This window comes from Crocodylus siamensis, chromosome 1 (genome assembly GCF_052110815.1).
Source record: "Crocodylus siamensis isolate JL-2025a chromosome 1, ASM5211081v1, whole genome shotgun sequence".
NCBI lineage: Eukaryota > Metazoa > Chordata > Crocodylia > Crocodylidae > Crocodylus > Crocodylus siamensis.
In genome coordinates, this window is record NC_143395.1 from 168281588 (window position 1) to 168297471 (window position 15884).

Here is a 15884-nt window from a genome sequence, read left to right on the forward strand (position 1 = left end):
TTTTTACCCTTATTAGTTAAGTACTTTGCTTATACATAGTTTGGAGAAAAAAATTATTGTAATGCCTTTTGGTTATTTATTAGGTCTGGGGAAATGAGGAAGCATTCGATTCAGATTCAGCCAATTTGGAGGACAGTGATTTGATTCAGATTACTGCTTTCAATTGATTCAGCTGAATCAGCTTTGGAAGATTCAACCCTGATTCAGTGATTCAGATCAGCCAGGTAGAGGCAGGCACAGCTGGGTGGCTGCAGGTTCTCCCATGACTCCTCCAGCTGTGTCTGCCTCTCCCTGGGCAGGGGGAGCCATGGGAGAAGCCCCCATGTCTGCCCTGCCTGGGCCCGGCCTCTTGGCACTTTAACAAAAAAAAAAAAAAAAAAAAAGTGCTGTAGCAGGGGCTGTGGGGACTCTGGGGCATCCTGACAGAGTCCTCCCACACAGATGCCTATCGCCCTGCCCAGCCCCAGCAGTCTGGGAATAAAAGAAACCCCAGAAAACCAAAATAATGCACACTTGCTGACAGTAGCAGCAGCTGTGGAGCCTCTGGGACTACATGGCAGAGCTGCCCTGCCCTGATAGCTGTCCTGGCTGGCCCCAGCATCCTGGCAATTTAATAAAAAATAAAGCCCCAAACTCATTGACTGCAGCAGTGGTGATCTGGGGCCTCCTGAGGGCTTGTGGCAGAGCCCTCTGTGCAGCACCCCAATTGTCATCATCCCCCCCTCCCCCCGACTGCCTGGCACCCATGCAGCAGCAGCTACCCTGTGGCACGGGTGTAGTGTTGCTTGGCAGGGCACTATGCTGACTCATGCATCTGATGAATACTGTAAAATACACTACTGGCTTTTTATTGTTTTTTCCTGTGACTAACACAAGCTCTTCCATAGGAGCAACTCCATTTACACTGGTAAAATCTCTTTTGGTATGTTAGTATGGTATGTAGGTTTCATGGGTACTTAAAGACTATGGAACTTGTTTCCAATATCTCCTTAACTGGTAATATCTGCTGTTCACTACACTTTACTTTATGTACATGACTTCACTCAAATCTTTAATATATCTCTAAGATGGAATTTATTTACAACTGTTCATAGATTTCTAGGGTTGGAAGGGGCCTTGTAGATCATAGAGTCTGACGCCGTGTTCTAGGCAGCAGAGAGCGCTGGGGTTAAGTAATCCCAGCTAGCTGTTTGACTAATCTCTTCTTGAACACCTCCAAGATAGGGGAAAGCACCACTTCCCTTGGAAGCCCATTCCATATTTTGGCAACCCTCACCATAAAGAATTTCTTCCTGATGTCCAGTCTAAATCTGCTCTCCTTCAGTTTGTGGCCGTTATTTCTAGTAACTCTGAGGGGCTCCCTGGTAAACAGAGTATCCCCTATTCCCCACTGACCCCCCTGATGAGTTTGTAGACAGCTGCTAGATCTCTTGCGGAGGCGGAAGAGATTCAGGTCCCTCAGTCTGTCTTCTGCAGGCCCTCAACCATATGAGTAGCCCTTCCCTGAACCCTCTCAAGGTTATCCACATCCCTCTTGAAGTGCAGCACCAAAATTGGATGCAGTACTCCAGATGTGGTCTCATCAATGCGGCATAGAGCAGAAGGATCACCTCCCTAGACCTGCTCATTATGCACCTACTAATGTAAGAAAGAGTGCAGTTAGCCTTGCGTATTACCTCATTGCATTGGCAACTCATGTTCATTTTTGCGTTGCCTATGATTCCGTGGTCCCTTTCCACTGCCGTGGTACTCAGAGTGGTACTTCCCAGTCTGTAGGTGTATTGGAGATACTTTCTCCCCAGGTGCATTATCTTGCACTTAGCCTTGTTAAATTGCATCCTATTCTGATCTGCCCACTTCCCCTGCTGTCAAATTCATATTTAGAAGATTAGAAAAATCTTCAGCTTTTTTAACAGCTTGGATGCTTTCTTGTTCTTGGGGGAATAGAGCTTACCTGTAATGTCTGCAGTAGTAGTTTCAGTTTGACGTTTAAAGTGTAACTGCATTGGAAATGTCACCTCCCTGATATACTGCCTGTATAAGAGAACATTTGCTCTGTTAATAAGTGTTTCCATAGAAATCTTATAGTATTTTATATCCTTATTTTGGAAAATGAGTTACCAGAGTGTATATTTGTTCTGGCTCATAGTTCAAAGAAATATTTTTAATTATTTATTTCCTGTGAAATGTATAGTGACAGCAAACCAGCTACCAGACTCCCAGACCCCAAGCCCTGTACAGCAGATTGGGGTCAGGTCACACCCCCTCCCCTCACTGCCACAGCTGGATGAGGCCAGGTCATACCCTTCTCCCTTGGCTGGATGGAGCCAGGTTGGGGCTGGCTCAGGCTCCTCCTCCCCATCCCTACAGAGCCAGATTAAGCCCTCTTCCCCCATTGGGCTGGGCCGCACCCCTTTTCCACCGTGGGGCTGGGTTGGAGCTTGATCATGCCTTCTCCCTCTGTGGGGTTGGGTCAGGTCTACACCATGCCCCTTTTCCACCTGAACCATGTCCTCTCCTTCCCCTTCAGGGCCAGGTTGGACCTGGACTGTCCCTTGGTCGTGCACAGCTGAATGGGGCTGTGCTACAACTGCTTTGTTCCGTATAGGGGCCACCAGCTAGATCTGGCCTGCGGGTAGCCTGGGCGCCTCCTATCCAGCCTGGTGGCCAAAAAGGTTGAGCACCACTGTTCTAAGTGGTAAAATGCAATGAAAATTGAGTGTGCTAGATCATAGGTGTACTTCATTTCGACAGGTATAATTTAATTAGATTATTCTTCATATGCTAGTAAAGGTACTTTAGTAGTTTTGCAAACATTGTACAAACTTAGTAATATGAGACCTCATGAGAACACTGTACTTCTAACTTTATTGCTTTTTATGGAAGTAGTGAGGCCTAGGAATAATCAAATGAAATAGGCAAGGTTCTTCATTAAGTTGCTTTCATGTAACCTAAGGGTAGCAACATGTGGGCTGGATGTAGCTCATGGAGCCATTGGATCCAGCTTGCGGAGCTGGGCATCTTTGGGGATAGCTTTGGTTGCACTGTATGCACATGAGTGGGGTAGAGCCGGGGTGCTCACACATTGAAGAGGTGTGCCAGGGCTGTGTGGTTGGTAGTTGTGCTAGGGATGCAGCTGGGAACCAGGGAGTGGTGGAAGCAAGGAGAAGCCATGGCCATGGCAGCCAGGTTGCAACACCAGCCTGTCTCAGACCTGAGCTTGGTTGTTCTGGCCCACTGCTCCAAAAGGTTGCTGATATGGACCATATCAACATTGTTACTAAGTGTAGAATCTAATTTATACTTACTTATTTCTCTTGGAAATTTTCTAGCATCTTGTTAATTACAGGTTTGTAATTCCTTATGCAACTTTTTGTTATTCCTTTAAAATAGGAAGAATGACATTTGAAAGCAGAAACTAGCCATTTTATCGTGCATTGATTTCTACCCCCCCCCAGTAAATTGTCAAAGCCAAATTACTCTTTAATACTGTTTTATATTTCCTCTGTTCTGCTTGTTTTGAAAAATCTGTTCTTACTTGGAACGCTTGACAAACAGTCCTCCTAAACATCTCAGACATAAAATTGTGTAATTTATGGGTCCTGAACTCAAATTAATTTCTGATCCTTTTATTTCCTTTGAAAACGACATACAACAATTTTACGCTATTTCACCAGCTGTAACAATTGAGAACCTAAATCTCGTTTTTAAATATGTACATTCTTAACCTTTTTCTAGTAGTCAATTTGGAATCTAAAAATAGTATATCTGTTCCTTTTATTCTGAGTCAACAGCTGCAGATTTCTTACATTATTCAGGCAGTTCCTGCTGTCCTTTAAACCAGGGGTTTTCAACCTTTTTTAGGGAGTGTACCTCTTTTGGTGGTGGCAGTTGGGTGCGGAGCAGGGGGGGCAGCAGTAGTCGCATGGTGGTGGCCGGTTGCATGTGTGACTCCTATGGGCTGCTGACAGGCTTTGGACCCTTGCGCTTGGCCAATCACATGCCTCCCGTCAGCAGCCTGCAGAGCCACATGTGTGACATGCAGCAGTGGCACAGGGTGGTGGATGGTCTCTGGCCAGCCAGGCAGCACCTGTGTGGCCCACAGAGGAGAGCCACTGCCCCCTCTTCCCTACCCCCATGGCCCTGCTTCTGAGAGGCAGTGGAGTGGGGTAGTGGGCATCCCTGCCTGCTTGTGCATACCCCCTACCATCTTTCCAAGTGTCCCTGGGTATATGCATATCCCCAGTTGACAATCCCTTCTTTAAACAATGGATTCTGTACTTTGTTCATTCGTTGTAATCTTAATAGCTAAATAATTTGTGAATGTTTGTCTTTTTATAGTGATGTACTGAAAGCATTTGCAGTATTAGTTTATATCTTTTTTTTTTTTTTTGCCTTGTAATCCTGTTCTTTTTTTACTGCAGTTTTCTCAGACAGTATGACTCATGTTAATGTTTTTGTGGCATGTGCTGTTTTTGCATCTTTTGCTTTCTGCTTTATTATACTTTTTTCCAGGGACTACATTACTTGATATGTACACCAGTAATTTCTTAAAGTGTAACACATACTGCTATAAAAATACCTGTATTTTTAATAATAGAAATGAGTGGTTTTTCTTCAACCACTTTGGGTAGCAAATCCACATGACATAAATAGATGCTGCAACTGTCTTTTCTTAATACACAGTGTGTCACTTTAAATTGTGTGTAATTTTGCAGAATGGTTTTGTTAGTGTTTTGCACAGTTTATTTATCTCTGTTACTTATTCATCTTTAATAAAGTAAATGTTTCTTAAACATTAGAACTATTTAGTAAAATATTAAGATGGATTAAATTTTTGTGTAACAGTGATCTATGGTAGAGTGTCATCTAAACTTGAGCATGAAATATACTTAATATTTTTGTTTTCTTTTTAGAGAATGTGTAAGTAGTGCCTTGTGCATTCCATTGGCAAGTCAAAAGAGGTAAGAATAGACAGACTTTCATGAGTGCCATCTTCTGCTTTCAGATAGTTTAATTCTTTTTAAAATCAGTGGAATGTGTTTGTATGTCTCTGAAGCTAGGACTTGATCTTTCTCTTATATTTTTTTATCTTTGAATGGGACAGGAGCTCCACGGGTCGTCCTGACTGGACCTGCATTGTGGTAGGCTTCACTTCTGGCTACGTTCGTTTCTACACTGAGGTGAGTCTTTGTTTCTCAGCATTGAGCAGCTGTAAAGTACTGATGTATTGCTGTTCCTTGTGAAATTTTCTTTCAGTTCTTGTCCATTTGCACATTCTCGGTGTAGGTGTGCATGTCTCAAGTGCCAAAGTGTTTTGCAGCGTAGAACTGGCCATCTAGAGTGCATGTGTCCCACCTCTCCTCATGTTCTATGCCAAAATTGTGAAGCTCAGTGAATGTTTTCAGCTGCTTTATTCCTCTTAACTACATTGTGTGAGTGTCTACAGTGTGTTCAAACTCTGCTCAGCTTACAGCTCTTCTAAAAGCCTTCTGCTATTGAGTTTTTTTGTTTGGTCTTTCATTCTTCTTTCCTGAAGAATTGCTCTATCTCTACTTTTTGTTTGCCTGCTCCCTTTTTTCACTTTGGTTTCTGATTCTTTGGTTAAATCTCAGGTGTCCTTTAGGTGGTGCTGTCTGCTGCTTCAACTATATGAGGCTGTATTTTACCCCCCATATTGAACTGATCATCTTGTAATTTTATTTTCCTTTTCATTATACTTTTTTCACTTGAATGTTGTCATGGTTCTCTGAGACTTCAGTGCTCTCCATCCTGCAGTGGAGCAAATGCTTGCTATGGATGGATGTAACAACTGCCTCTTTTTGTGGTGTCCCATGTTTCCAGGAAGTGTTCCATTTGTAAGTCTCCCGGGTTAGAAAGAAGTGCAAGGCCAGGCTCTGTGTCTGATTCCTTGGGAAAGATCAAGGGATCAGTTTCTGTTCTGGGAGCACAAAATACAAAGAATGTCCAGAACCTCAGAGCAAGTCCCCTGTTTCTTTCCTGGTGTCTGACCCAGTTGTTGTAACTATCTTTCCCTGACTTCCCATTGTGGCCATTATGACCCTTATCTATGGACTGACTCTGGGTACAGGTGATACTGACCAGGCTCCCATTCTTCAGCCTCAACTGTGCAAGTGCTTTCTACATAATCTTTGGGTCTTCTCCTTTGGTTTGGGAGGACTCCAAGGATCTGGCTTCTAGGACAAAGGTGGTATCTGACAACAGTTTGCTCTCTTCTTCCTCACCAAATGTAGCTGGCCCTTATCACTTTCAGTAGATGATTTTAGAGCAAGGGTGCTCAACTTCCAGATGTGGCTCATTGATTTGGCATTCAGCCTGCAGGGACCCCCATGGGTCAGAAAATTTGGCAGCAAGGGAAGTTCCTCATGGCTAGATCCAGCTCTCCCTGGGCGAGTGCTGCACAGTGGGATCAGGGCTCAGCCAAAACTTCCCTCCAGGCTGCCCTAGATACAGAGAATGCTGTCTCCCTTTGTGTGACCCGTGACATATGCATGAGATTATTTCTCTTCATCCCAGGGCTCTGGTATCCCAAGAGAGGTGCAGGATATGATAGAAAGAATCATGCTCATTAGTTCTAAAACTGATGATGATAAAGATTAGAGGACCATCCTTCATTCCCTTGAAGTCTGTACACTTGGCCATAAGAGGAAGCACAGATCTAAGTCCTATTCAGAGCAAAGACCATCCCAACAGTCTTCTTTTGTTCTTCCTTCTCTCATGTTCTGTCTGCAGGAGTCCCCAAGAAATTGCCAGCATCTCAGTAAGTTTTGGCATTCTTCTCTTGTTGCTCCGTTGACTTGCTATAACTAAACAGGTTTTGTTTTTTATACCTATAAAAGCTTTTCATCAATAATTGATAGGTGCATCCTGCTTTCCAAGGCTGTCCTTCCCTTTGACAGCTGTGGGTCCTTAAACACTAATGGCTGATCAATCACTTCTCAATACAGTTATGGCTAGATTTGCACAAATGAGTTTGCTGCCCATTCCCCTTCCCTATTTGTCTTCAGAGGGACATGTTCATGAGCTGTTGTGACAGGTTTGCCCCCCCAGTTAGCCTAGTGACAATGGAAGGGGGTTCCTCTGCATCTCAGAAGAATGGGATTTTTTTACAGTCGTTTCTTGGTTCCTGGGAGGAATGGTGGATGTGCAGTCCACCTGCGATATAAGAAAGCTCAACTCTTCTATTTGCAAACTCATATTCAATGTTTTTTTTATTAGCTGCTGTTGCTCAGTCTCTGATGTGAGGCTGCTTAGCATCTGAGTCATCGCTTAGCTTCTGTTTCAGTAGTGAATTATTACCTTACTAAGCATCTGTCTCAGTAGTGAGTCATCAAATTCCCAGAGAAAATAACTGTTTTGTGGTGGGGTGAGAGTGTTTTCAGTACATGGCTCTTTCATTGGATACAGCTCTTAGAGTCTTCATTTGGGTCATTGCAGTTGTCAGTGGCCTGTCTCAGGAAGACAGAGTTGCAGTGTACTGTTACCTGGATGGATGGCTGTCTGGTCATCTCTTGGATCACTGTGTACCCAAGTGCAGTCTCAATTGTGTTGTATATTAGTGTGGACCTGAGCATGAAAAGGCAAGGTTCATGTCCTGCCCTACTTTCCCCTTTTGCTCAGTGTCCAGTGCCCTTGCATGGAGCATGGGAGGGGCAGGTACAAGCATGCTATATAGTTTTTGCTAAGGGAAAAAGGTGATGCCCAAGCTCAAGGGCTTGAGGTGCCTGTGTACCCACTCAGCATTCCAGTTACTGGTAAGTTCTCATTTCTGTGGGCCTCATTCAGTGACAGATTAATAAATGTTTGCATTCTGTATTCTTTCTCTAGAATGGAGTGTTACTTCTTGCACAGCTTTTAAATGAAGATCCTGTCCTGCAGCTTAAGTGCAGAACATATGAAATTCCCAGGCATCCTGGAGTCACAGAACAGGTACTGAAGCAAATTATTTCAGGAGAGAAATGATACTGTTCCAGGACATGCCCAGAGTTCTTTTCTCCATAAACCTTGTGTTTTAGCATTTTTGACCACTGAAAATCTTATAGTAGGAGTCCAGGGACTCGTTGTGCTAGACCAGTGGTCAGCAACCTTTTAATCCAGCAGGTTGGATTTACCCCCTTTGATTCTGAGGCAGGCAAGCGCTAGAATCCAGCCACCGCCACAGCTTTTCCTATGGGCAGCACAAAAGAAGCACCTACTGCTGCTGCTTTTCCCTGTGGTGGCAGGGGGAAGCAACTGCTGCTGAAGCTGGCCGTTCCACTCTCCTCTCTCCCCCACCATCTTTCGTTTGTGGGCTGGATTAAATGGCTTTGTGGACTGGGTTTGGCCCATGGCTTGTAAATTACTGACTCCTGTTCTAGAAAGAGAGTCCTTAAACCAACTAATTATAAAGATGCAGATAGGAGCACACCATGGTTTCTCACATTGTCTGGAGTATTTTTAGTCCTGTAAGGTAGAGTAACTGAATTACTGTAGCATTCTTGTAAATGAATGCTTCACTTGGTGCCCTTTTATGTATGCAAAATAGAGTAATAGGCTTGTGGATGTTCAGTAGTTAGCAGGTCCCAAGAGCTCTGTACAGTTATCCACTAGATGATACAACCTTCTTTTATCTCTTAGTAACATCACAATGGATGCAGCTAAAAGTAAAGTAACCTGTAGGAAAGGAGTTAAGGCTATTTTGAGCATTGCTAATGGGCATCTGCATTTCACTATGCTATTTCCTGTTGAGCAGGTCTTGTAGAACTCGTGCAGTTTTGAAGAAAGCCCAGCATTCTGCACTCACTGCTGAGTTGAAATTCTTCATGCAGAAAAAATAATGAAATGTTAGAAATCTCTGTGTGATATCTGGGCAAGATTGTTATCTAATGATTTAGCATGACATTATATGCCTGGTTTTGGAATATGGAGACTAATTTAGATGACCAAATTAACACTTATGTTCCCAAGAGCCATTTTAGACCCCTGATATAGATGAAGGATTAAATTTTATAAACCTTTATATGCTACAGTAACTTGTGCGTGTTTTTAAACAAAATATGTTTTAAAAATGTAAATATGACTAGGCATATAAAATTCAATGAAAGGATAGAACACTAAGGGCAATTACAAAATAGTCTTTATATCTAAATAACTTGAATGCTGAGATGTCAGAGAAATTAAGACTTCTTTCCTTATCTGTTCTTGATATTCCATTGTCTGAAACCCATTAGAAATTAACTGTTTAAGTGTAACACTTGTTGTCTTGCATTGTTTATAAAGCTTGTCTTCAGAGGAAAAAGCTAAGCTGTTAAGGTGATGCTGAAAAGTGATTGTCTTCCTTACCTCATTTTTAAATAAAGAATGAAGAACTGAGCATCTTGTATCCAGCTGCAATTGTAACTATTGATGGTTTCAGCCTCTTCCAGTCCCTTCGTGCTTGTCGTAATCAGGTGGCAAGAGGTATGTTTTAAGAGAAGCTGCCTATTACTGTGATCTAAAATGGTTTTCAAACTTGCAGTCTAATATGGTGGCTTCTTTGTGACATACAGAATAAAGACAAGTTGAGACTACACGTGATTTGTCAGTTTTATACAAGCTTGTATTTACATGCAGGATAATACTTGTCAAGGAATGCTTCTTACCTGAAGAGTAGGATTTCCATTGATGAGAGATCCCGTCTCTTTAATTTCAGTTCTGTAGGACTTTTTCTTTTAGAGTTGCTATACTACAAGAAAAGTTGCAGATGCTAATTTTGGTTATAATGAGGAATATCCTCATTAGGATATCCTCAATAGCCTTCCTATATCTTTCATGACAAGACCAACAAAATCTAGCTTCTATTTTAGTGTATTCAGTAAAAGTATTTTGGCATCTTTCAGGTTCTACTCCCTTGTAAATTTATACTTATGAATATCAATAAGGCCTGAGGTGAGCATGTTGCTAGAAACTCAGGTATACTAATGCGTATTCTGTAGGGCTGTGCAAAGCTTCAGTTGCTGATTTGATTCAGCAGAGATTTGGTCTGATTTGGTGGCCAAATCTCTGAATCGAATCAGAACCCTCCAAATGGTTTTGGAGAGATTCGGAAAGATTCGACAATTTGGACATAGACACAGCTTTAAATGTTTTTTCTACATACCTCAAGGTACCAGGTGGCTTGTGAATGCTGTGATGGTGGGGCAGATGGAGTGTCTCACAGGAGCGCAAGGGGTCCCCAGCGTGCTTGGCGACAGACCTGGAAGTGGACCAGAAGTGCTTTGGGTCCACTTCCAGGTTCACTGCCAAGTGTGCGGCCCCGCTGCCTCACCCTGCGCTCCTATGGGACACTCCATCTGCCCCAGCATCGCAGCGTTCACAAGCCATACCTGGTACCTGGAGGTATATAGAAAAAATATTTAAAGCTGTGTCTGTGTCTAAGTTGATGATTGTCCGAATCAGCATTGAATCTTTGGATTCAGCCGAATCGAATCGGGACAGTGATCGATCCAAATCAATAAATCGAACTGCTGTCCCTGATTCAGTCTGAAACAAATGTGGCCTGTTTCACATACCCCTAATATCCTGTGATTTGGGCACTCTGAATCTACTCACTTGCATTTGACACAGGCCAGCCTTCACAAACATAGCACAAATACGGACTGGTATGAAACATTTATTATTTATTTTGATTTAATAATAGGGAAAGCAAATTACTGAAAGGATTATTTTGGAACTAAAAAATACGACTGCAATAGATATTGTGATTATAACTTTTCTGGGCAATAATGTTCAAATTCTTATTTTGTTCAGGATATATGTCTAAGTATTATACAAAAATGTCTTAAAGAGTTGCAGGTTACTTTATGGACTGAGGTCTAATGATCACCAAAAACTTAAATTTTCTCCATATGTATTACTTGCAGCAATGTTGACCCATGTTATTGATAGTAAAAAAACAGATGCTCAACCCCAGACCCATGGAGCCATGATATCTGGCCCATGGGCTCCCCTCAGGTCTAGAAATTTGGTGGCAGGGAGTGGGGGGCAATTAAGACTTTCACTGTTCCCCTGCCACCAAATTTCTAAGCTTCCCAAGGCTGGATCAGCCCTAGCCAGGTCAGCCCCACATGGAGGTAATTGGGCCCCCGGCAAGGTGTTGCTACACCGCAGATTGAGCCCATTGATCAGATCTGGCCCATTGGACTAACCTGGCACTGCTCATGTGGCCTGCAGATTTAAAAAAATAAATAAATAAATAAAATAAAAAGAACACCACTGGTATAAAACATTATTGCATTAGCTGACATGTTTTTGCCTATAGTAGTTTTTGAACTAACTGCTATTTTTATTTGTCTCGAAAAAAATTGGCAGCGGCAGCATCAGGCAATGAGAACGTTCAGCCCCCACCATTAGCCTATAAGAAGTGGGGCTTGCAGGATGTGGACGCTATTATTGACCACGCAAGTGTTGGTAAGTGGTACTGTTTAACTTCAGGCCTTCAACAGATGAAATAATTTTACCATTTTTATTCTGTTTGAATAAGGGGGTTTCCACAGATGCCAGAGTATTGGTATATGATGATGCTTGAATGGAGAAATGTAGGAGTTATCTGGAGAAGATCAAGGACTTGTGAATGAGGAAAGAAACATTTCCTCTTCTGTAGTCTCTTTTATCACTGTGTACCAGAAGGAAAGAGGATGTAGCATCTTTTTGTGAATCCTTTCCATCTTTGCCCCCCAGCCTTTTTTTCCTCTTATTTTGAGTGAGGCCAGGTCAGATGTAGTCTTCTCCTATATTAGTGGCAAATTATAGGATTGTCTGGCAGAAAGAATAAAGACTAGTAGAAGGCTTGTCTGCAGTAAGTAGTTTGAGGTTCAGATAGTTGTTTTGTTTTTTTTGTTTTTTCCTAGAGAACGGTACTGGCCTCTAGTTAGTCTGAGACTCTGGATCTCTGTGAATGGGGGAAGCTTGCTTGTTCTGAAGTCCTCTCAGATGAGTGTATCTTTTGAGGAGGGATATATCTGGCTGACTCCACCTGCCTCAAAAGAAAATAGTTGTGAGGAGGAGCAGCTGGATAGCCAGTGAAATAGATTTCTCAGCTGCTGAATTTTGGGGGTGTAGGTGTGTGGCAGTACTTTTAGTACCCACCCTATGCTGGTTCTGTGAGGGGCCAGTGATGTGGTTCTCATTATCCAATCCAGCTGTGTAGAGCTTCCTTCACTAGGATTTCCCTTCTGTTACTGACTGTAGAGAGGGAATGCGATCTCAGTCACTACTTAGTCTCTAGTTTCCTTGTTAAAATGCACGATTATCACTTTGCTAATTTTTACAGCTTTATAAAATGGAGTAGAACCCAGATATAGTTTGTAGGCTTAGATTCTGTAGCTCTTGCGAAGATGAGGGTTTGCGGATTGGTTGGTGGGTATATCCAGTCATTACAAACAGCTGTAGGGGCCTGTGAGATGTGTTACCTCAGGGGTGTCCAACCTTTTTGAATGTGAGGCTGGATTGTGAACTTTTTATCACCCAGTGGGCTGGCAGGAGCGGGCACTCGTGTGGCCTGTCCAGTCCAGCCGCAGCTTGGGGGCGCAGGGGTCAAGGAGTGCTGCCTGACCCTGCCGTGTCCTCCCTGTCACCTGGGTGACCTCAAGGATGAGGGGGGAGGGGAGGAGCCGCACTGTGTCAGCAGCAGCCATTAGGAAGCTGCTGAGGGAGGGACAAGGGGTGGGAACGAAAGTAAACAGCATTTGCTTTTGTTTCCTGTTGCAGCACTGCGGGCCACAGAAAATGGCTTCGTGGGCCGTATGTTGGACAAGCCTGTGCTACCCAGTGGCTGCAGTTTTTATTTCAAAGGGAACTGCTTCTTTGCTCAGCTGTGTTTTACTGCTGAAATGTTTTAGCCGAGTAAAGAAGTGGTACCTTACGTAGTGAAAAGAAAAAAGGCAGCAAGGAGCTGACTACTTCACTTGGAAACTCCACTGTGAATTTAAGCAGGTTGTAAGCCACTTGGATATGAATGATCTGGGTTCTGCTGTGTTAAAGAAACAGATGTGAATTAAGTCTCCTCAAGGTTTTTGTAGAATTATGACTGACCAAGAATATAGAGTTTTACAACCCGAAATGCCAAGTAGATCTTTTTCTTTTTTTCTTAATAGGTATCATGACTTTGTCTCCGTTTGATCAGATGAAGACTGCATCCAGTATAGGTGGATATAATGCAGCTATAAAGAATAGTCCACCAGCTATGTCTCAGTACGTTACTGTTGGGTCCAATCCTTTCACTGGTTTCTTTTTTGCCTTGGAGGTATGTATATAATGTATTATGAAATTAGCATGATAAAACAATTTGGCTCTATGTCTTAATAGCTTTCCCTTACCATATTGGAGAAAAAACTATTTTAGGATAATTCTGCTTTTATCCAAATTTGTGCTGAGTTTTATTTTTCTTCAGCCTTCAGAACTTAGAGGTACTTTGAAGAAAAACTCCTGATGGAATTGGCAGGATCTGTTTGCGAAATATGCCACAGGTTCCTGTCATCCAGGATTTTTAATGCTAAATCAAATGCATTGAATAATAGAAACATTTTTAAAAGCTTATTTTTCTTGCACTTGAGAACTTGCTGTCAGTTTATTATTCTTTTAGACTTAATAAAAGCTTGTGGCATGCATAGTTATGTTGTATAGATCTGATGACCACTTCTGTTCTCTGTTTCTTTTTACTTTAATCGTAACCACTGTAGAAGAAAATTAAAATTCTTTTGCTTGTGACCCTTTCACCATGGATTTATGAACTGTGTGTGTTGATGGAAAAAGGGTGGCTGTATATTTGTTTGTTGACATTCAAAGCTTCCAAGATGGAATGAACTCATTAATGGGGCAAACAAAATGATTAGAAGATGTAGACAGTTCTGATTTTGTTCTCCCTCCTACCCCCAAACATATTCTATGAAAAATCTGTATGCGCAGATGTCTGTAAGGAGCCAGTTCTACATCAGACCAGATGATAAAAATGCTCATGCTTCATGGAGAGAGTTAACCTCTCTGGTCAGGTAGCATATTAGGTTATCAGATGTTTGCGGAGGGCTTCTTGAAAAGTACAGTAGGACTTGGAGATGTCAGCATATTGTTTTGGAGACCGTGAGTTAATAGGCTGCAGAGCCTTTTTTCTCCCTAGAGCCAGGCCCATATGGCTTCTGTAGGTGAGATCATCTGTAGTTCATTCAGATAGAAAAGCTATTGAAGACTTGTACTGAAAATTAATGTGGATGATGGCAAATTTTGACAGCATAGTTACAGAGCTTTGCCCAGCAGTATATACCTGAGTTTTATACAATTCTAAGCGTTTAGAATTTCAGCATTTGAGTTTTATATGGTGCTGTGATTGGATAGATCTTTGTTTAAAAAATGCTGGCATTAACATACTAAACAAGTTTTCTTTTCTTCCTTCAGGGTAGCACACAGCCACTATTATCTCATGTTGCACTAGCAGTTGCTAGTAAACTGACTTCAGCACTATTCAGTGCTGCCAGGTAAGAAAATGTAAAATCATTTTAAGTAGGACTTTGCTTTAGTAGCTAACTTTCAGGATTTTAATTTTATTAATTTGGGGATCTTTTTTTCTGTTGCAAGTGGCTGGCTTGGCTGGAAGAGCAAGCATGAAGAAGAACCTGTTCAAAAACAGAAACCAAAAGTTGAACCTGCTACCCCATTAGCAGTGAGGCAAGTTTAGTTTCTGTATAGTCCTCAGTCGCTTTGAAGCTTTTCCTTGATTCTTTGAATTATTTGTATATCTGTTTAGCTAGTAAGTTGGAGCCATTTTTTCTCGTTACCTACTGTAGCAAGGCTACTTACTAATTGTGTGGTTTTATTTATATTTATAATCAAAATTTAAATTCACTTAGTTTACAAATGAAATGAGTTTAATAGTCTCTGGTTGCCAATGTGTGTCCAACTTTGCCCCCCTGAAATGAACAAAAAATACCTCTTGCCCAGTTTAGCAGGAAGGAAATCCTTATTTAAGAGGTTAAGCATAAAAGGCCTAAATTTAACATTTGAAGTAGTATAGTAGAGCTTATGAGCAAGCTCATAAATTACTTGCAGCACATGACACTGCATACATATCTCAAAGTCCTCACGAAAATGCTTTTTGTGTTTTTGTTTTACTGTTTGAGAAATGAGCACAAAGAGATTGCGTCTTGCCCAGTGGTTCAGAGAGAATCAATAGGAAGTTAGGAAATTTGAGTGTAGTTTTCCTGATTCCTTGCCCCTCTGCTTTAAACTTCGGGCTGTACTGCCAGTCGAAGTATGCATGGGTCTGATTAGCAGTGGAGAGGATCCATGAGATCATCTCTTGTTGCAAGATGGTTTCATGCCAATGCACAACAAGGGAAGTTAAGTGCATGCTTAGCCTCCTCTGAATTTTAACTTACGAACTGAATTCAGTCTTTTGTGTTGCCAGTGTTCAGTTGTCAGTTTAGTGAGACTTTAAAAAAGACAACATGTTGCATGACATTTTAGATTAGCAAAATGCTGCATCTGCATTTTTGTCTATTAAAATAACACTTTATAGTGTCTGAAACATTTTTACTATTTCTGTATATGGAACTGTTCCTAAATTGTATTTTTGTAAATAATAGTGTTTTTTGTGATTTTCAGGTTTGGACTTCCAGATTCCCGACGCCATGGTGAAAGCATATGTCTTTCTCCATGTAACACGTTGGCTGCAGTAACGGATGACTTTGGAAGAGTTATTTTACTGGATGTTACAAGAGGACTTGCAGTTCGTATGTGGAAAGGTAAACCTATGGTGTAAAAAGCAAGCTATTTGTTAGAAATGTTTTGGTTTTATGTTTAATTGACTTAGAACTATGACTACCATTTGTGTTTTACTTACAATCTGTGAAATT

The 15884-nt window shown here is 41.8% G+C and overlaps 1 protein-coding gene across 2 annotated transcripts in view; it reads left to right on the top strand.

Annotated features, from left to right (window-relative positions):
- Positions 1-15884, top strand: part of RAB3GAP2 (RAB3 GTPase activating non-catalytic protein subunit 2) — a 74563-nt gene that overhangs the window by 21482 nt on the left and 37197 nt on the right. For both annotated transcript variants that reach the window (XM_090048630.1, XM_090048637.1), the window contains exons 5-13: positions 4917-4964; positions 5108-5183; positions 7849-7950; positions 9360-9459; positions 11350-11448; positions 13134-13282; positions 14428-14507; positions 14608-14697; positions 15634-15773. In XM_090048630.1, coding sequence (XP_089904756.1) covers positions 4917-4964; positions 5108-5183; positions 7849-7950; positions 9360-9459; positions 11350-11448; positions 13134-13282; positions 14428-14507; positions 14608-14697; positions 15634-15773 — 884 coding nt within the window. The remainder of the gene's footprint in view (positions 1-4916; positions 4965-5107; positions 5184-7848; positions 7951-9359; positions 9460-11349; positions 11449-13133; positions 13283-14427; positions 14508-14607; positions 14698-15633; positions 15774-15884) is intronic.